This window comes from Dromaius novaehollandiae, chromosome 14, assembly GCF_036370855.1.
Source record: "Dromaius novaehollandiae isolate bDroNov1 chromosome 14, bDroNov1.hap1, whole genome shotgun sequence".
Taxonomy (NCBI): Eukaryota; Metazoa; Chordata; class Aves; order Casuariiformes; family Dromaiidae; genus Dromaius; species Dromaius novaehollandiae.
Window position 1 is genome coordinate 9,897,656 of NC_088111.1, and position 22,253 is coordinate 9,919,908.

Below are 22,253 nucleotides of genomic sequence, written 5' to 3' on the forward strand. Positions count from 1 at the left end.
AGGAATCAAATAATGATCTTAGTCAAGAACCTTAAGCCTGCAAGCACTAAAAAATAACTTCAAGGCTGCTACACTTTTTCTTATTATAAGAAAATATCTCACTGTATGGGAAAAATTAAATCTATGTGTATTTCTACAGAACACAGCAGAGAATAGCAGTGTTTTGTTTACAGTCCTTTGAACTCAGTTTGGGCATATTAGCAACTAGTGTAAAGCAAAACAGCACTGTTGGTCTCAGTGGACGTAAGTCAGCTTACCCCAGGTGAGAATAGGCACCTGCTTATTTGTTACTAAGATAACAGCGCACAATTCCCAATATCACTCACATGAGCTTCCACAAATGTTGGTTAAAAGACTCATGCAAAATCCTTTTCAGACTTCCAGAGAGCAAAAGTATTTTAAAAAAAAAAAATCATTAAAATATAGAATGGTGCTAGAACTATTTAGAGAATTTTAAAGCCCTAAATTCAAAGTGCTTTTTCCCTTAAACATCCCCATAATAAAATCCTCAATAAACCCCCCACGTAAGGTGAAGTATAAGACAATCAATGTCACTGTTCATCTTCCTCCTGCTCTGACTCAACATTCAAGCTGTGAAACAGCTGGTACTTCTGGACTGAGGTTTTCAAAACTCTTTCAGGATTTTGAATTTCCATAAAAATTATGTCTGGACCCTTAAAAGACTCTGCTCCTCAAAATGTCTTGCAAATATTTAACAATATACATAGAAAAGACACTGAGGTCAGTCGCTGGCAGGACCCAGGCCTTGTGTTATACAATAATGGTTCTGTTTTTAGTACGAGTCCTTTTCTTCTTAGTGATATATTTATTTTTTCTTTACACTTGACTTTCAGATAACCGTGGAACGTGCTGCGTCGCTGCCCTGGCTGCCTAAGCTGCACACAGGCGTCTAGACTTTGGTGAATCTACAGAATTGAGATCCTTCAACTGATTATGCTGCGACTTCAGGCACTTTGTGCAGACAGCTAAAACTTGATCTTCAAACTCTTTTCAGGTGGTGGCTTATGCTGGGGAACACACCTTGAAGGCATTTTCTGAATTCTTAGAAGAACAAAGCAAGACAAAAGCAGAAACAAGAGAGAAGGTAGGAGTTGTATCCACCCACCAATCAGTCTGCTGTGCAATCCAAGGCATGTCCACACCTTGTAGAGATCCGCCCCAGCTGGCGTATAGCACAGCCCTGGAGCATGGGCTTCCGCCGCAGCTCGCGCCTGGACTGCTCCTACCAGCTCTTAGCCAGTCGCAAGCTGCCCAGCTTGGCACGACCACGTGAGCTGCCGCCGCACACTGCCTGGCGGGCACGCTCCCATTCGCGTCCTTGTTTCCCTCGCACAAAAGCTCCTCTCCCGCTGCTCACGTTCCCCCGAGCGCTGTGCTAGCACACTGATAGCACTGCTTGGCAGAGAGGAGCCTGCGCTTTGAAAAGCATAAGCCAGACCTTGTCAGTGTTTCAGCTGGGGTGGGGGGAAGCCTCAGCTAAACTGGTTTAAGCTAAGGTTGGAACAGTTTGAATATCCATGCCCACTTTATCCCTCTGCGTTCAGGGCAGCTTCTCTTCTTCGTAAAGCAGTGGCACAACTGAGGGCAGATGCTGTCCTCTCTCTAGGCAACCTGGTTATAACCACTGCCCAGCTCCTCAGCCCTTTCTCCTTCACTGTAAATCAGACCAGATGAGCATCTGCTGCCCCAGATCAGCCTCTACTTCCTTCCCAACTTTCAGTGAGAAAAGATCTAATATAAGTGAACAACATGATCAAGCCCTGTGCAGACCACTCCAAGTAGCGACAACAACAAAAAAGATGTATGAAAGGAGATACTGTCCACCCAGTATGACAAGCAGGGGCCTATTCTGCCTGGAAGGGAAGTACTAAATCCACAAGGTAGCAATACTTACCATCAACACTGCATCTTCAGCTAGTAGGAAAACTGTCTGTGGGTGGAGAAATGATTCCACCAAAAGCTTTGATTCACTCCTGACTTCATTGCTCAGATGGGTGGTTACAGATGGAAGGAGATGACTAAACTAATATTGGGAAACACAAGCCCACAATGAATGATCAGACATCCTGTCTGCCAGTCTGTCATTGCGCACTTTTGTTTCCAATACCCAAAGCCTGAATTTGGTGACTACCTCTGATGCACGTTCTTTAGTGATGTGTTTGTAGCAAATCTGCTGAGTCCCATACGCAAAGTCTCCTACAGGCAATGTTACAGAGCTGTGTAGAATCTGTCATCTCTTTGTGCTTTATTTCAAATTAAAGTACAACTAAAAGAGCTAGCTTGGGAAATACCATCCCAAAACCATGTTTTGTCTGGCAAAAGGGGAAAATAATTTGCATTTGCTCTTCTGTTCACATCTTCCATCCTTACTGGACACCCTCCAAATTGTCCCAGAAGGGAGCAGTATTATGCCATTTGCAGCAAAGTGCTTGATGTGAAAATTCCCTTTTAGGAATAACTTTGTCCTGTCCTCAAAGCATTCACAAACAGGATAAAGAAGAGGGTCGCTTCCTTTTAGATTGTCTAGGAAAAAGTCTCTTATGTCCATCAGCTTAATGAAAGTGGTTTCCAAGTTCTTTTTAAAATTTCACACAAAGCCTCATCTAAACTTCCCCATAAAACAGTGTAGGCGTGTGAAAACAAAAGGCTTTTTGGTAATAGCTGCACTACTTCTGACCTCATTAACATGCCCTCAAGTTCCTCAGTTGAAAAGATGAAAATCTACATTTCCTATAGTCTTAAAAATATTTTGGAAAGTAAAGAATTACCAGAAGGATTTTCTTTTTTGTGATTGTCAGTAATAGGCACCTTTGCTCTTGCCTCTGCTTTTTTGGAAGGATCCTTCAGGAGGAATCAAAGAGGATCTCAGCCAGGAAGAGAATGTAATAATGCAGAAAGCAGAACTTTAACAGTACAGAGAAAAAGAAATTCTGCGGATTGTGGAGAATCCTTCCTGGAAGGACAGGCTGAATCATCTCAAGGGAACAGAGTGCTGGATCAAAGAATAAAAGAATTAAGATATCAATGGCTCATTATTTGTGACCTCTGTTTTGAAAGCAACTTTACTAATGGTTTTACTGGGATCAGCTGTCACAAACTGTGACAAAATTATTGTCCATTTTGCGTAAATAATGCCTTTATTATCAACATAACTGTTCTCATTTAGAAAGGTATGTGTCAGGGTAAAGAGATCAAGGCACAAAACTATTCTTTTGAACAAAATCTGCAAAAGGTTTGCAGCCACTTGCGTTGTGGTTTGCCCCAGGACAGCCCTATTGTTTTCAGGGGAGACTCACTCCCCAGAAGAAGGGGATTAACATGGCTAACAACAGGTCCATTATGATCTTAAAAAACAAGAAACTGCAGCTAGCGGCTGTGCCCAAAGTGGCACCAACGGGCAGTTTGTGATTTTTTGCTTATATCAAGCAGCAGAAAATGCAGAAATTAAGATCTAATTTAATTCCAATACAAAAAAAAAAAATCACACCTCTTACACAAAATCAGAGCTATGATTCACATTTTAGTCATAGTAGGTCCCCCTGACCACCCCATAGGCATCATACAAGTATGGCCAGTGAAACTGTTCGAGAACAGTATTTTCTTCCTACAAGGGGTAGATAAAGCAGAAATAAATCTGAAGACTTGAAACCTTCTCTTGCAGAATAAGAGAGGGAAGACCACTTACTAATCTTTCCTTTCAAAAACAGATTACCAAAGTTGTTGTTCTCAAATTATTAATGCTACTGAAATAAGTTATTTTCCTATGTAAACAGAGAAGAAGGTGAAGACTAATGAAACGAAGGCATACCTATTTGAGTAGAAGGAGCATTAGTCATTGCACTGAAGAACACAGCACTGAAAGAATAGTTGAGCTTTCACCTCTCTCATGCAGGTCAACGAGAGATGGATGATTTTTAAACTACTGGACCTCTCACGTTTTATAACTATTTGCTAAAAAATGCAGTTCATGACAGATGGCTTGCTTGCTTGCTAACCAGGTTGCAATGCGTAATTAAATATCTGCACTTAAGAGACTGAAGATGAAATATTAACCTCTCTTTACTTCACGGTTCTTACAAATAAATAACAGTCAACACAGCGTTTTACCTCATTTTGCTGTTAGTTGGCCTTCAGTATGGAGTGTTAATAACAAGGACAAAGAAAGAAAGACTAGTTTATGTCAATACTTCACAGGCACAATTTAATCTCTACTGGAGCTAATCTTTATTGGGACTACAATTAAATCCTCCTGGTCTTCTGCTTGTGGAAGCACATCCAGTACTAGATCAGCATTCTTGATAGAACACAGAGTCCCCTTGGGTTTTGTAGGTCTTGGACCTTTTTTCATAAGCAATTCATTTAGAGTATCTCAAATAAGTGAAGATCGCTGACAAAATAGGTTCCACACGTGGAAGGGTTTCTGCCCACTGCAGCTCCATCACCTCCAAGGGGACAAGAAAACTCTGAAACACCTCTCCTAGCCCTACCTAGTGTGCAGCAGGCACCCACCTAAGTGCTACTGTCCCCTCCTGTCTAAGGGGACTGTGCTTTCCTGCGAGGGCGGCTGGAGGAATAACAGCATGTACTTTTTATCTTGATTCAAAATGCTGTCATTCAGCTGAAACGTGTACAAACTGCAGTGAGAGTTAGTCCTGCATATGTCTAGATGGGCTGGAAGGTAATGGCCTACACCGCAAAGCAAACAGTTATGTCATGAGGTCCTGAAGCGTGGGAGCTGCATCCCAGGCCAAAGCTTTGGCAACACTTCTGACGGAGCTCAGGGTCCTTAACCACACCTGCCTCGGCACTTCTGGCAAGGAGGATACTGTGGGAGCAACAACGGAGGCCTGCATGGTCTGCAGGCCAGGGGAGGAACGCATGCCGGGAGCCTATATCCACCCACAGCGCTGCAGCACCCATGCTCCAACGGGAGCTCCATCTTCCTGCTGATGGTGAGACAATGGCCTGGAAAGCTTGTGCTCACTGAGGAGATGCAGCCACCAGTCACCTACCGTCCCGATCAAAGCCTGCTCCCCGTGGACATGCAGTTTCTAAACCAAAGTGAATCCCAACCTGCTGTTTTTCTGCTGCACAGAAAACCTGCACAGATAACCTAAAACTATTGCAGATGAATAACAAACAAGTAAGTCACCCGTGAAATCAGTCAGATACCTGCTCCTTCTCTCTGTCCCATCCGTTCTGACACAGCCTACATCTACAGTCCCTGCTCTTGCAGTGTGGATGAGGAATGCAAGCTAAACGGAGCCTGGGGCTCTTCTTGCAAGTAGGAAATCAGCACCACTGGCATACACACTACGCAAGCAAATTAGGAGATGCCATTCCCCACAGCTGAGAAGGCACAGGGGATTCCTGGCGCCAGCAAAGTCTCCGACTAGACTCCCAATGGATCCAATATGGTCAAGACCTCACCCAGTCTATACGGGGGGAGACAACAAATGGTTGCCACAACAAATGGTTGCAGTATCCTTTGCCACCTTACCCACCCACTGCACTTCAGGTTAACTCTTCTAAGCTTCTCCACCCTACAGGCACGAAGGGAACCAAGGTGCTCATGATGTCCTACCCCCTCTCCTACAGTCAGTCCCACAACCCAGCTGGCTGGTTAGGTAGTAACCTAACTGCAAGACCGGCCAAACTCTCAAATTTTGCATGCTCTGCTTTCCTAGTTCAATCATTATATTTTGAAAGATTCAAATGCTCAATTTACTCTTCTTTTTACCTCAAAATCTTTGGCAAAATGTTTTCATTTCTTACATTTTAAAAGTCACTAGAATTAGCAACATCTATAACTGTAAACTGCGGTAGATCTGAGAGATCTAGCCCACTCCTTCACTTGTAATTGTGAACCACAGTTGAGCTGTTATTAAAACTCTTCTTTGCAAATGCCAAGTACTATTTAATTCTCATGTTTTTAGGACAGAGCAAGTTTGCGATAAAACTGCAGTACAGTACTAAGTGAAACTTCAGTTTGACTTGCAAGTGGCAATAGGAACAGATGGGATCCCAGATACCAGGGTGCTGGTTTTGAAGAGATCAACCTACGTTTGCTATCAGCAGCAACTCCCACTCCCACTGGAACGACCACAGTTAACAGTAGGTATTTCTCAGCATTCTTGCTAAGGGGGACTTATTTTAAAAATATCACACAGAAACAATGACTTGTTGATACAAGCTCTGAAGTGTGCCAAAACTGTATCTATTCTGCAAAATGCAAGAAGTCAGTAAATTCTCTTTTGGATATCAAATTCAAGTTTTCTGGGACACTGCCAGTGGGGCCTTGCATAAAATAACCCTGACCACTACTGGATTTTGGAAATACCACTGGCATTCATTTAACAAACAGAAGCCCTCATCTGATATCATAGGAGATTAGATTAGACAGAGAATGAGATGGAAATCCCAAAGAGAGGGAAGTGTCAGCATGCTTTCCCTTTGCTGCTTGCAACATTATGAAATTTGAATGGCAAGCAGTGCTGCTAATATATTTTGAACAACTATTTAACACACAAGCTATAATCATTTAATTAGTTTCCCCCCAGAAAAATGGAAAAAGACGTCTACAGCATCACTCTGTATCTGGCAGATGGGTTTACCATCCAAGATAATGAAATAAAAATTAATTTTCACTGCTCCTACTCACCATATACGAGACTCAATGCTCAAACAGCTATCTATCCTATTAGAAGGTGCAAGATTACATATTAATGAAAACATGGGCCATCTTGACAAATGATGCTCTCATTTCTATTCCAGCCACTCTCACATGTGCAAGACAGGAGGCCGAGTGCAGACTCACATGCCATGCCCTGACACAGGTTCTGGTCACACGCGAGAGAGAAATCTACTTTAAAGAATCTGGCAAAAGTCTCCTTGTGAGGCATGTCCTCCGGTGGTGGAAAGCCTGCCTCATTCCTGGCTGGGCTGGATTCTCCCAGCCCTAAGCTGCGTTGGGTTGGGTTCCTCCAACCCTCAACCATGGCAAGATGTACCCTCAGTCCCAGGCAACTAGTCTTGCACATTGGCTCTTTTTCTGTCCGACTCAAATCAGTTTCATAATATTTACTGGAACCAAAGTGGAAAAGTGTTTTAACCAGATTCAGGTAACCCACTAACCTGTTTTCCCCTACCATGCCAACTTCTTTTAGTTTAATATACAAAGCTCATAACACTCTATATAGCAGCTCCCCAACTGTCACCACCAGAATTGAGCCCTAAATACCTGAAACTGGACTGCTTACTCAAGCTTTGCTAAGTCAAACACTACTCCTTTTACGGGTGTCCCAGCCTATGGATTCCACCCTGTCCAAAACTGGAGTCTCTACACAAGGGCAATTTTCCCTCCAAGTATGTAAGTTTGTTGGATGCTGTCACCTTGTTTATATGCACTGCCAGATTCACCTCTGGGACCTTAACACTGAAGCATACAAACCAGTAAGTACACGTATGACAATTAGAAATTGCAGTTCACTGATGTGGGAATGCTTATATATTATTGTAATAGTGATGGCTCTGAAACTCTACTAAAGGATCTCCAAGCAGATTTGCTTAGGAATTGGAAATCAGACTTTTCAGGCAGGCTCCCATTTGTTCTAGGATATAAGAACTCTCAGAGTTAAAAAATACAAAGATTTTATATGGTGTAAGTAACCATAAAAAGTCCCTGATTCTTTTATTTTAGTCTAAACATGAAGTGAACCTGTTTAACTCTAATTTTAAAGAATATTTCATTATAACTGTGCTCAGACATTCTCTGAAATATTTAAATCTACATAAAGATCAATGTTTATTAACCAAATTTGTTCCTGTAAATGAATACCTGTGAATAACACCAATATCACTAGTTCTCAATCATATGAAAAATTTCCCAGGCACATAAATAAGCCCTATCAATCAAGATGGACAGGACCTAAGTAAAAAGCTAGCAATGCACACCAACGGTAGAACCAGTTTAATCTTTAGTATCAAGATGGTTTAGTTATCAACATGGAGCAGTGGAAACAACATTTCCAGCTAGGATTCTTATTTATAAAAGTACTTACAAATGTAAAGTGTGAAGCATATCAAAGATTAATACAAAAAAAGTGCTATCACGAACTACCCACAAGAAATGTTGACTTTTACTAGATGGCAGCCCATTCTGCCTTCAAACACAAGTTTCAAGCATCTCGCAGATAGCAATTCATCTCCTTAAGCTTTTTCCTAAGCAGAGAATCCTGGGGAAGGAAAGTGGGGTTCAAAATTGACAGTTATTCCTAAATGCTCAGATGCACAAGGAACGATCCATCCTGAAGAGAAATTCAATAGTTCTTTTCGTCTTTACAACAGCTTCATACTAGCTTAACTTTGCTGGAATTACTCCCAATTGACATCAGTATAACAACAGAAGCAGAGCTACCATGCATTAGAAGAGATTCATATAAATGCACAACCAATGCGTTGACAGTTCAAAAAACCCTAATGTCAGGAAGTGGCAAAATTGGGAGATTCCTGCTCATTATGCATATTGAAATACACACTATATTTGTGAACCTTTGTGTTTTTCCCTCCCAGGTACTCATGCTTCCTGAACAACACTGCTGGCAAACTGCATTATGGCTTTGCCTCTCCATGCAGTCCCAAAACAAAGGCGAGATGCTACTCCAGAAGAGGTTAGGAGAGTTTCCTCTTCTGCAACGCTTTGTCCTTTGTGTTACTAAATCCTTCCTGGGCCTGTTTATTCTTTGCTGCTTCAAGGACTGAAAATATGCTACAGAAATAACAGAATATTTGTCCTTCTTACAGCTAAATACTGTTTCCTTATTTCAGAGAAAAATATATTAAAGCAACATACTTTCAGGTATGTTTAGCACAATTTTTCCTCAAAAGATCCTGTAATTATACACATTAATAAAACCTGGATTTTTCCTGAATTCACAGAATTACACTTACATGCATCCAACTTCCTACTGAAAGGTAGAAATCAAAAGGTCTGCCTCGGAGGTCAGAAATTTGTTTCGGTTAAGTGGTGATCACATGTGCTATACAGTTGAAGACCGATACTGGAATGGCCAAAGGAGGTGTCTGAATTCAACTTTCAGGCACTTAATTCAAAGACTGGGATTGTCAGACTGTGCATGTTAGGAAGCCTTTAACTCTGTCTTGCTTTTCTCCCGCACTTACTCCTGCTAGCAAAGAGAGGGGCCTTTGCCTCAAGGCTACAACCATTTTGTACGGAAATATTAACAAAAAGGGCCAATCCACTCTTTACTAAAAATGTCCAAATGTGTTGAGTCAGGTGGACACTTGGGAGCCAATGTGACCGAACAACCAAGCCAATTTCAGCTTTTTCGGTAGTCTGAGAGGAGGCAGCTCTTTTTCTTGGTACAGTACTGGACCAAGATGAAAATGCATTGCCCAACATGTCCTCGCTTTTCAGTTGCTGAAAGTCACTATTGAAAATATTTGCTTTGTATAAAACACTTGACAGGACTAATACCATTCCAGTGCCGGCTGCCGATCCCTCTCATTGCTGAGCATCTGGACAACCAAGCGGTGGCTGACCTTCCACCAGAGACTGCCAGTCATACCACACTGCGCGGTGGGGGGGTAATTCCCAGGCAGGCAATAGGACAACCAGTATATGCGGATGTCACTAATACAAGACAGTTTTATTGCACAGCACCAGTGAAGTCTTTCCTACACCTAACAAGCTAGTTTAATTGGTGACAGAGGGGGAAGGATTCACCTCACCTAACATCGAAGATCTAGAGTGCAAGTCCCCCTCTGAGCTGGTGCTCTAGATATCCTTTCTCTCAGCAGAAGGCAGACGAGCCATGCCTTTGAAGGACCATCGACTGGAAAGGGGGCCAAATGACTAGGTAAGATGGAAACATCTGTCAGGAAAGGTTAATCCTAGTCAAGGTCTCTTATCTTCAATGAAAGTTAGTTCTTGTAGTGAGAGCAATCACAGCAGACAGATCCTCTGGCATACCTATAAATCATCAGCTGGTAACTTTCAATATTGGGACCTGATTTAGCTTCAAACCATTAAATTTCCTGTTCATGGTCAAGCACCTGCACTTCTGCTTTACTGAACGGGGACCCTTACAGTACACATGGTTGGATTTGCAGCAGCACTTAGACACCACACAGTAAACGTGAGCAACTGAAGAATCATTTTCTTCCCTTCCCCAGCAAGCAAAACCTTGCTGCATTTCATTTGAGCTCTCCTGGGCAAATACGAGTTACCAACAACTGCAACCAGCAAATAATAAATATTAATAAAGCATTTAAATTGGAATCCTATTGAAAAGCACTTTCAGCAGCACAGCTGGCAAGAGTCCCCTTGATCAAATGCTGTCTGCTTGCCAAATACAACATAGGTAGAATCATAATTAGCCAGCAGAGACAAAATAACACGTATGTGCAAACATCACTGCTGAAGCATGAGCTTTTCAAAGCTTGCATTTAATAAACTGAAATAAAATGGGAATTCTACCTAAAATTTCCCTCTCTGGTCTTGTCATTTTCTGAATATGTGCTGGATATTTCTTAGCATTTAGTGTGCATGCTAACATACTCAGACACTGTTCCCAAACTAAATCAGCACCCTGGGAAGGCCTCCAGCCTCCACATCAGGTCATCTATAGTGGTCAGAAAAACTGTTCTTTAAGACCAGTAATGGATGTAAGCATGCCATTAGCCCCTAAGGTGGCTTCCAAAGAACAGGCTCTTTAAATATCGGTTAACCATCATTTCCCTTTACTTATTTTGACACTGACGAGTCTGCTTTCCTCCACATCACTCCATTTTCCTTCAAAGCATTTGTATTTGCTGAATCAGGAAAAAAGCCACCCTCTTTCACCACCCCCTAATCCTTTTTTTAAGCACCAATTTGCCAAAGTCTAGTAACAAAGAGCCAGGTAGAGCTGGAAGGTTACCACCATGAACATGTTTGATGCTAGCAGAGGGGGGATACGAGCTCAGCTCTGCTCTGGAGGGGATCACTGCATTTGGGAGGCCCATGGGAGCCATCCCCCCTGCGGTCCTGCAGGCCAGCTTAGCGAGCAGGCCAGCTCTGCAGCCCTTGGTGCTCAACTGTAAGCATTGCTGATTTATGGTATTTTGCCCTTTAGGAGTCTAGAGTTCCTGGCTCACAAGCCCTGCTGCTCTCCACGCTGAACTGGAGCAGCTTCTCCTGCTTGGGAAGACAGGATTTCTCCCTGCCAGACTGCCTAAACTCTACTGGACTCTGAATTCAGCAGTCTCACAGCCTCTGGTGGTTACAGAGCTGAGAGCCAAGAGCCCACTGCTCTCCCCAGAGATGGGACTTCCCTTCTGCACCAGGCAGCTGGTTCTGGCTCTTGTTCCTACTAAGGTTGGAAGTGGCCTGGCTCCTTAGCCCAGGTCTTCTTAAGCACAGACCAATCCCACATTTTTCACTCCAAGTATTGCACACACCTACATATTTCAGCACTGGCTTTGTCTCTGCACATGCCTTTCTCACTCAGATGCCTCATCCAAACACAAGGAGAAAACTTAGCTCTGTTGAAGATGATGGGAAAACTCCCCCTGACTTCAATGGACCAAGGCATTTGCCCAGAAATCATATTTACTTGGAGGACTCTGACCACACTAGAAAAAAATCTGTATCACTCTTTTACAATGTCTGCACAGCAGCGAGTGCCTCTAGGAATACCTGGTTTATGGGTGGCAATTACAGCCTTTATGAGAGCAAAGTGCAGTACTTAACAACCTTCCCACTCACATTAAATACATGTGTGTCTAGTCTAAATTATTTTTGTTCTAGTCCTTAATAGCTTCCCATTTAATCCTTGATTAAGACTCTCTGAAAGAAGAGACTGGACACCTTTTAGTCTGCACTTGATCCACAATCTTTGCTGTAAATCCATTAGTTTATCTGTCCAGTTGAAACCTTTGCACTGAGATGCTGGTTGGCATAAATGCATTGGAAGCTTTCTCAGAGAGCAGACCAGCGTGGAAATGTGAAGGATTTGTTTCCTCAGCAACTGAAGGACTTCATACAGGACAGGGAAGTTAGCTTTCTGTCGAACAGTAACTGGGGAAAATGAAAAGTAATTTGAGGTACCTGAGAAGAACATCCATTTGGACGAAAGAACGCCTTCAGTTTGAAAGCTTCTGCGATCCCAAGTCTTCTCTTCCAGCTGACAGTAACTGCAGTGACTGGCTATCAATGAACAACAAATCTAGGTATACAAATTTTCATTCACATTGGGAGCATCTACAATACTTTTCCAAATCTGTTTATTCTTTTACAAGTTTGTTCCCAGTAATTCATCCAAGTCTGGTACAGTAACACTCCAGTCATCCAGTCAGAGAAGAGAAATAAGGCCGTATGATTTGGGGGGGGGGGGGGGGGGGGAGGGGGGGGAGAAATAATCACATAGTGGTGGACAACAGAAACTGAAGGCAATTATTCAGCAAAAGATTTCAAAGTGGCAGAGGGGCCAAAAAAGTGCAGTCTAAATGACTGAACTGGTGAGTAAAATGGTAAAAAGAATAAGCCTAACTTCCCAGGAAACCAGATCAGCTAATTTCTTCCCTGGTAAAGCCCAAAGCATGTCGTCTTTGACTGCTCTGTTAATGCCACCTGCTGGTAAACTGAAAAACCTTATTTTGTGTGTTTGCTCCTTGAGGGACTTCCCAACCTTGGGAAGAGAACATGGAGCAGCAAGGGCCAAAGACCATCATCTTTGGGAGGGAAAAGATCTCATGGGCAACACCCATGGGGACCCCATTGGGTCACAGACCCATCCACATATTCTCATGAAAAAAAAAAAAAAACAGAATGAAGATCTACTGGCTCCTTCATATTCACTTCTAAGATACTTACCAAGCTCTAAGACTGCTGGGAAGATCAGTTACGTGCCAGTGCATTTTTGAATAAGGCAGGGAACTAGGAACTTCCAGTTCATTAATGACGATATAGAAACATTTAGAAGAGGGGTAATTTTGGTCTGCTGAAAATTGGCCTGATATATTTTTTGGCAAACCAGCATCAAGGCAAAAAAAAAAGTGCAAAATTTCCAAAACCAAGAAAAACTCTCCAATTGGAAAGTTAAAGTGAAACCTCAACCTCTATCCAAAGCCTCAACATGTCAAACTTACCGTTACATGTGAATATGCAAAAATAAAGCAAAGCATCCTTGAGAAGTATTAACCCATTTCACCTAATTCTGCAAACTTAAAACAATTGACTGAAATGGAACATGTGAAAACACATCTTTTCACTACAAAATTCAGAGCTGCCATACAGTGAGACGCTTCAAACACAGCACCGCTATGTGCACTGTGAGACTAGACTGCAATTTGAAGAACATGCCTTCTCTGGAATACAGCAGTGTTTATGTTGGTGATGTTTACAGGGCAAGACAGAGTTCATGTGTACTGAAACTATGTCCTGACAAAACAAGTTCACAACAAGGGTAACCTCCAAATATAGCTCCCTGATCCTAGAAAACCTTCCATTATACATGGTCTTGATTTTCAGTCTTTTTAGTATCCCACTGGCTTGTTTCTCTAAGATGTTCCTATTTTGGAGGATTTCCAAAATCTGCCAAACTGTTCTTTTCCCTTTCTTTGCTACTATTTTTCCCCCTCTAACACTTCTCCGACTTCCTGACTCTAGCTCCTTTGATTCTTCTTATTCATACAGATCCCTCCAGGCTTTATCCTCTCCCTTCCTTCCAGGGCTAACGCTGTTGTCTCCGAAGGACTGTGCACTACTGCCTACAGAAAGCTGATCTTTGGAGACAGGGATGTACTGATTCAGCTGTAGAGTACATTACAAGTAAATTTGAAGTTGTAGTACTTTAAGGGCAAAGGTGACTACCGTACAAGATGAACTCTTTGTAGGTGGTGAAAGTCAGTCCCAAGCACAGAAATAACAATTGATTTTGTTTTATCTGCATTTTTCAGAGCTAGGTCAAAAACATGAGCAAGAATTTGTTCCTAATGAACTAACTGATCGACTGACTGTTAAAACTCCTTGTGCATTCACTATCAAGTTTGGGGGCTTCCCTTCTCCCCTGCTGTCATTTTAATGTCACACAGGTGCATTTAAACATCTCTCAAGGACAGCAACACAAAGCCATTTTACCATCAGCATAGCTCAACAGCAAGTATTTGAATTAATATTTGCTTGAACTGGTTAAAAATAAAACCTTTACAAGTTTATTTCAATGCTATGAAGCACATTACGTGTTGGGCATTTTTATCTCCCTCAGCCTGCACTACGACAGTTTCTCATGAGCGACATTTTTCACCCGGAGGGTATGCATCAGCTTACCTGCCTGGCTTTTCTTGTTACATTTGCTTCTGCCATTGCACAGGACACCAATCCTGCAATGTCCAAGCCTGATGAAAGTCAGCCACAGAAAGACTACTTCCCATGCACCAGTTAATACAGCTGACATGGATTGTCCTCACATTGAAAGGCATTCTTATACCACCTGTACATAGCCTCTTTATGTACTTAGAGCTACCTCTGTTACATAAATATGGATGCTCTACTGTATAAGGATCTCGGACTGTCACCTACTGGGAAAACACAACACTGTTACAGCAGGGTAGGATACCTCTGGTCCCAAACCAGTATCTGCAACTTGATGCCACCATCTCCTTGCATTAATAGATTCAGGCTACCCATCTAGCACTGATGATCATCTGGAGATATAGGAGCAGGGTAGGTCTAGCAAGCTAAATAGGCAGATGAAGCCAAGGGTTGAGATTCATTATGCATAAGAACTGCAATTATCTTTGTATGTGGGAATCTTCTTTGGACTTCTCAGAGCTTTCAGGAGCAGCAGGGGTCCCCACTGTTCATTCTTCTCCATCTTACCAGCTTGTTGATTTTAATGTTCCTGTTGCAAAAGAGCTCTGATGACATCAGCAACAGGGTCAGACACATGCGGTTAGCTCTTCAACCAATGGAGCTAAGCTGATTGACACAAGTTGAGGATCAGGTCATTCTATTAAGTTAATTTAACTGATATTATCCAAATTCTAATTTTCATTTGCTCATGAACATGACTTGCTACTAAACATAGTCAGCTAGAAGTTGCTTAAGATGTTGTCTTAGATGAACTCTTCCCAATTCCTTTGAGCATATTTTTGTCCAAAGAAGTCAGTTTTCTTCTCCTTTCCTCCTCTCCATGAGGAGGCAAAAGAGAATATAGGTATGTTACAGCTTTACAGTTGCTTTCTGTCATGGAAATGAGAGAGGCAGAGTTTGCGTTTTCCCTGCACAAATCAGCTTTGTTTGTACACAAACACTACTAATTACCTTTTCTTCATTCCTGAAGATCAGAAAAATTATCTATATTTAGAGGATTGAATATAACATTAGCAGGAGGATAAGGCTTCAGAACAAGCATGACCCAAAGAGCATCTTGTTTAGGACAAACCAGTGTTCCTCAAAGCTTAACACTATCAATCCATTTGCTCATAGGGAGAAGAGAATGAATTTGATTAAAATCTCTACCACCCTTTCAAGCTTACGGGTTCTCAGCATGAGTCATAAGAGAGGCCAATATGAAGGGCTTGTGATCTGTTCTTTCTGCTGATACTGCTTTTCTAAATCCTCAAGCATGGCTGGAAACAAATGACACAATCTCTTATTCTCATCATGTTGTGTTCCTCCTTCCCTCCTCCATCCTTCTACTGTCACAAAAAATACATCTCAGAGGGAAGGGTAGAGTGCATCTGGAAAGGCGAGGGAGATTTGTGAAATGAAGAGATACCACGGGACTGGTGGGAGAGCAAGCCACTGACTAAATACAGACTCTGAAAAAGAAGAAAAACCTGGAAAAAAAAAAAAGACAAGTAGGAGAGCCCAAGAAAAGATCATGGGAGGAGATATATATTTAAGCATGAAAAACTGAAGAAGAAAAGAGAGAACTGATCTCATAACAGGGGAGAAGCGCTGCTGCTGGCTAGTCCTTGTATCCAGTCCTAAAGGCACAGCCCTATCGTACCTGCAACAGCTCACACAGAGGACCAGCTTTCAGTGCAAGTCCCCCATCCAGTAATGTTTTCAGAAGAGCCCTTAGACTCCAAGAGGGAATTATTCGGGTTTCATTTACAAAGCCTCTGCTTTGGAAATACTCTCAGTGTACTTTTACTGTATCCTAGAAGAGTGTTAGATAGTGGAGAGCCTAAAGCTAAGCCTAAAGTGAAAACCATCAACATGATATAACAGCAGTTCCCTGAAATTCTTCTGACCATGGCATTTCCGTTAGACTCGTGCAGTATGCACTGTGGATATATTATACCAGGCTGTACCGGGTTATTTTTCCAAGTACATCAGTTTCCATGTTGTCAGGCAACAGATCAAGCACAGCTAAGAGATCAGTACATCTCATGGCTGCACTTGTCTTGTCTCAAGCTATGACAGGTAAAATGTGTGTTTCAGGAGTGGGGGAACAGACCTCATTCACATTCTACAAATCACCAACAAGTGAGTTTTAGTTAGAAGTACTGTAATTATCCACTTTGCAATAGATAATTACCAGTGTATCTAATTAGAGATGAAACAGTACAGGACTTTGTAATTATGCGAGATAATCTTTGCATCAAAATAAGACATGGCCCACACTTCCCCATTTTTGTAGCATAGCCATGTAGGTTCAGAGCAACCAAAAATATCTCTAGCCAGCAGTACTGCAAAGGCAGAGGTACAGACCTACACCAAGAGGATCACAGTCTTCTTTTGCTTAGGAAACTAGCATACATACATTAGTTTGGGTCATATAAGTAGTATCAACACAAAGAATTTGCCAGTCTGGTTGCCATCAAGTATTTTCTAGTAGAAAGGTCTAATGTTCTGCATAGTAATTCGACTGTATTCTTGTGCTTTCAGAGTAAAAATTCAGTGTTGGCGTTTGCTGTTATATTCCATGAAAAGGCAACAAATTCATAAAGCAACCCACTCCACACCCAGAAAGCACCAATATATAAACGGTAGAGGGCTCAGCACATTTTTTTGATGGGCTGGTCACGGGCCCCACTCTCCATCCTGACCCACGTGCTGCTACTCTGCTTCGGAGTTCACCGTTCAGGAGCCTTGCTCAGCACAGCTCTCAGCAGAGTAACTCGCTGCTCACTTCCTACCTCTGCGCTCTCTCACCCTGGTACTCAGCCGCCTCAATTTCCCTGCTGCAAGCAAACTCCGAGCTTTACTCAGAGAGTGTGCCAAGCTCCAGGGCAGGAGGTGGTCTGCAACAAGCATGTCTGAACCTGGGCTGACTGTAGTTGGATAATGAATGCATTAAGACTGTCCATGTCCTGTTGCCAGCTTTTCCATATTTTTAATCACTTATTTACTCCATTAGTGTGTCTGCTAAGAAAGTTGTTGGTCTACTGACAGCTCCTTACGTCTTCCATGTCTTTTCCCAATACTATTTCAGTAAACACCTTTCAGCAAGGACCATAACAGCTCCTGAAAATACTTCCAACATCTTGAGCCAAGAGAACTTACAGCACTGCTGTAGAGTCATACCACCACCTAAAAACCAGCCATAGAAAGATATCCTTGGGAGAGCAACTACTAAGAGCAAAGGATGTGTCAAGATGGTTATTCCAGTTAGTATGTGAACAAGGTATCACACAAAATAGTCACCCAATTCTTCTTCTGCTTACTGCTTTGTAAGGTTGTAGGATGTGGTAATGCGGCTTACCACACCACCAATTTAGTTACAGCAAAATCAAAAGAGACTCTCCAGAGATCACTATGTACATAACTGAAACTTCAACAACATGGGCCAGGCCTATTTCAATGAGTTTACTGGCATCACTTCACGGAATGGAGCATCTGGGAACTGGCAGTGCAGGCATTACATCTCAGCTCCCTTCAAAGGGTCTCTACAATCTTGAGCCATCCTTTGAAACAAGCCCTTCACCATATGACCCTTAGCTGGGCTCTGTGGCTAGCCATAACCCAGGTAGAGAAACCTCAGGCAATCACATCCCTGAAAATCCTGAAATTTCAGAGGCATGAGCAAAAGCTGCCAAGTCAGGGAATGGGCCGTGTGAGGTCAGCCTTCAGAAAGCTCGCGCTATTGCCTTGCCAATGACCAGACGGGCTGCTTCTCAGCCTACGGAGATCTAAAAACATCAAGTAAAACCCTGCAGGAGAGCTCAGACATAGAAACAGAGCCCTTCCTCCACCTGCCTAAGGTAAGAGCTCCTCTGTCATCACGGACGAAGCGAAAAGGAGAGGGGAACTCGCTAGATGTCACAGGACTGATCACGGCCACCCACAGTGCTGCCATTGGCGTGTAAGATGTGCAGTGATTTATTTAATCAGAACAAGAGCTGCACTTTCCAATCAACAACCTGTTCTTTCTCTGACGAGCTTGTCCCCCAGGCTAATAAACCTGTCCTTGTGTACTTCTGGCCATTCCTCCAGTTTCTCCGTAATTTCTGCCCTTGTTTCAGCACAGCAATAGGAAGAGACAATGATTGCTTCAAGACTGCGGTAGAAGAAAGGTAGCAGGGAGCTGCGATCAAGGAATGTGGCTGGGAGAAGTTGCCATGGCAACAGGGTGAACGAGAGCTTTCCAGGTTTAGGAAAGCAAGTGAATTTTTCATTATACTCTCCTCAAAACACAGCTTCAGTCCTACCCCGAGCTCTGAGCAGTCCTTGTGACTCTGGTGTGGGGCGTGACAGCTAAAACAGCACTTGGCCTCGGGCACAGTTACATTGCAGTGGAGGTACAGCGTCTGCCAGAGCAGTTGAGCAAATTATGAAGAAATTCGAACTGTTGTACAGGTCAGCAGCTTAGCATAAATTCATGCTACTGAATTTTGCAGCAGCTCCATAAATCCATCATGTTTCAGAAGCACTAATAAAAATCTCATTCCTGAAGTAGTTGCCCTTTTCTGAAGCAAAATGTTTAATACCATATACCCAAGTACTGGCTACATTTGCTTTATATATGTCATGTGTGCACCGTAAGGTCAGTATCTCCTCACCAAAACTGCCTTAAAGAGGGAAGAACAGTACATAATGATAGCCATGGAACAATCACGTTAAAAACAAGGTATACCACAGGTCTGTGACTGATTAAAAGCATCTATGCACGGCCCTAGAACACTGCTCTTTTGGCTGGTATTTGCTCTTTTGGTTGGTACAACTTTTCAGAAGGGCAACGTAGTGTGTGGGATGCACAGATGAGCTACACAAGCACACGTTCATGGTGCAGCACTGAGTATAACGCATTCCCTCTAGCAGACCTAACAACGATCATACATTAGTTACTTGCCCCGGCTACTCCTTTACACTCACTGTTCCTGAATAGCCCAGCATCAGCGCACAGAAGGCCAAAACCAGAACCCCTTTCCTCCAGTAACGATCGCACACGACTCAGCCAGTGTGTTTGATCAACAGCGTGGCTGCAGAATAAAAGGGAGCACTAGTTTTCATTTTAATGTATAATGACACAGCAAGAAAGTTGCAACGCTTTTATGAGTTCAGATGAAAAAGTCACTGTGAGGATGAGCAAGTGTGTGTGCGTGTGTGTGTGTGTGTGCTTAAACATAAAGAAGCTGTTAGCCTAAAGGAGGAACCACATGAACTCCACAAGTTGGCAGATTTACAGAGAAGCAAAGCTGCCAATTTACAGAGATCACCTCCTGGGGCACACAGGCTACAGCAGTTATAATTTCTGAAAGAGACGGTGGGAGAGCTATTAGAGGGAATTGTCATTCGGTGTAGAGGAATAAAATGCAAAAAATTGTATTTGAATATCTAGGTCTGCTGATGGCAGATGTCTCTGGTGTTCAATGCAAATACATTTTGGAGAAAATAATGATAGCTCTAACGTCACAGTAAAGGCTGACAATAACAGCAATAAGATGCAAATCTTGCACCTTCTGAGGGGCATGATACAGCTGACAGTGATATACGATATAAAAATAGCCCCCCTCATTGCTCAGGGAAGCTGAGCATGATAAAATAACCTCATAGGGCTTTTCAGAAGAGCAGATAATTTCACCTTGTGAGCCAGAAAGGCCCTTCTCGAGGTCACAGTAGTTTTCACAGAAAGTCACACTGCAGTGGTAGTCCTTCACACTTTCCAATTCCTTTCAGACCCTCCCCATAGGCCCCGTGGAACAGAGAGCAGACTGCTTTCAAAAAACGAAGCAACGGCCTGCGAGGCGCGCAAGCAAGAGGCAGCCTACCATTGGAAGCACCCAGCGAGGCACGCAGGCTGCTGGTCAGCTGAAACAGAAGCATATAGATAAAGATATGCTATTCCAATTCAGACACGGCCTGCCTCTGGCCCACAGTTGAGCTAGGGCAGGAAAAACAAAACCCTCAAGACCCTTAACTATACATAGTACAGCTATATACTGCCTTGCACCTGTGGGATGGGGAGCACTGAAGGATCAACTCGATCCCTTCACCTGCTGGGGGTGAATGCAGCTGTGATCCTCAAGCTGTCTAGGACCAAGGGCTGCTCCCTCCAAGGTGTCCCTTGAACAAGCGCAGCAAACAGCCCCAAGCACGTTCTGATTTTTGTTAGCCCCCTCAGCTGTTCTCAACTGCACTGCCAAGCCTGCAAGGGAGTCACTGCAGATCTTCGGAGCAAACTCTGCACAAGCAAGCGCCCTATTAAGAACACATACCCAGAGAAGCTCTGTTATCAGAGGCAAAAACTACATTCCCAGGCATCTTGTACATCACACTTTTGCAGGCTTGGGGAGAAGAGATCAATGTTTAACCTCTCGTTTCCCATATCTGGTCTTTGATACATTCCACCTGCTGGTAAATGGGTACCACAGCCAGGAGAATGGTCCCTGTCAGCTTCAGTCAAATTATGCATGGAAAATAGAGCCTGATGTTTCCTGAGAGGACACTGCTTCGTCCTCTGATCTGAGGTGGGGGAAAATCTGGAATGACAGGTTTGTCTCAGTCAGATGATATGGAGACATTTCTCCTACATTTGCCTACATGTGCCTCTGGGAAAGTGAGAGGGCACAAGTGAAGTGACTGTAGGCAAATGGATATGATCACTAATAGCTTTGCATCTCCCACTTACATCCCAGAGAGCTGTTTTCCGGCACTACATTAACTCCCAGGAAGACTGAAATTATGTGGACTGAACTGTGACAAGCAACCTTATCAGAATTAACTCCCATCACTCCTGAAATGACGACATTTAGAGCAAGCAGAGGACTCCGCTCCCCTTCCCTTATTACCTCAAACACTAATCCTGCAATTTGACAGATAATAGCACTTAGAGAAGCAGCCCCTTGTATTTATAAAGTGGTCCCTGACAGTTCTACATTCTCATTAAGAGCATGTTTATATTCACAGTGGGACAGGGACCTCCTGATCTGGCAGGTTAATACACTATCAGACCTTTCTAAATCAAGATTTCACTTTTCCTTATTCAGATCTCAGTCCCATAGGGGATTTTCTGTTACCAGCCTGTTAACAGTGGTCTGGATCAAAACAATGTGCTGTTGGCAGCCAGATGGTCTGGCAGGAGGGTTTCTATCAACACACCCAGCAGTTTCTGTGGAACGAGGACCTCGGTTATGCGTTGCAGCCACAGGAGCGGATATTACAGCGCTGTCCAACGCATACATTTTTGGGGAGGATACAGGTTAGGTAACAGTGACTCACATCGGGGTGGGGGTGGTGACAGAGTACACTATAGATTTCCAGGTTCCCCCTGGCCAGTAGCAGTGTTAGCACTGGTTTATCTGAGCTCTGCTACATGCAGAGCACATCTATGCCCCATCGCAAGTACGCTGCAGTAACGTCTGAACTAGCAGCCATCACCCAAGGGCCAAAGCCAGAAGCTGAATAACAGCATTAGCATGATGCTGGGCCTGAAGTCATTAAGCCCTCTTGACTGCAGCTTTTTGATTTTAACCAAACCAGTGCAAGGGGACATAGCACCACAATTCACTCTGGCTTTCTGTGTTGTGAGCTCCCGTTAAGTAGTCTGGTCTGCAAGATGGGGCACTGATGGACTGACTCCTCACTTCATCTCCACCCCAGACCTCTTGGCAGCACTGCTGTGACCACCAGGCTCTCTAGGACACAAGAGCTGCTCCATCCAAGGCTTCCCTGCAGCAAAGCCATGCGGAAGATTAATGCTTGCTAGAGTTTATCCCTACAGTTTCGAGCTGATGTCTCCAGGACACTGCACTGGGTATTGCTGCTGGTACGACCTCCC

The 22,253-nt window shown here is 43.2% G+C and overlaps 2 protein-coding genes across 6 annotated transcripts in view; one reads left to right on the plus strand and one right to left on the minus strand.

Annotated features, from left to right (window-relative positions):
* PDILT (protein disulfide isomerase like, testis expressed) overlaps nt 1-8,926 on the plus strand; it is a 35,656-nt gene extending 26,730 nt beyond the window's left edge. The window contains exons 10-12 of one of the 4 annotated variants that reach the window (XR_010391608.1): nt 1,016-1,105; nt 5,958-6,135; nt 6,796-8,923. Coding sequence is in view for 3 of the 4 variants with exons in the window: in XM_026112076.2 (XP_025967861.2) it covers nt 1,016-1,105; nt 2,859-2,930 (162 nt within the window). In the remaining variant the exon portion in view is untranslated. Of the gene's footprint in view, nt 1-854; nt 921-1,015; nt 1,106-2,858; nt 3,065-5,957 lie in introns of those variants that run through there. The other 3 variants (XM_064520305.1, XM_026112076.2, XM_064520306.1) reach the window with 3 other exon arrangements.
* The window catches only part of LOC112990395 (acyl-coenzyme A synthetase ACSM4, mitochondrial-like), an 87,122-nt gene that overhangs the window by 40,984 nt on the left and 23,885 nt on the right, over nt 1-22,253 (minus strand). The gene's annotated exons all lie outside the window — the stretch shown is intronic.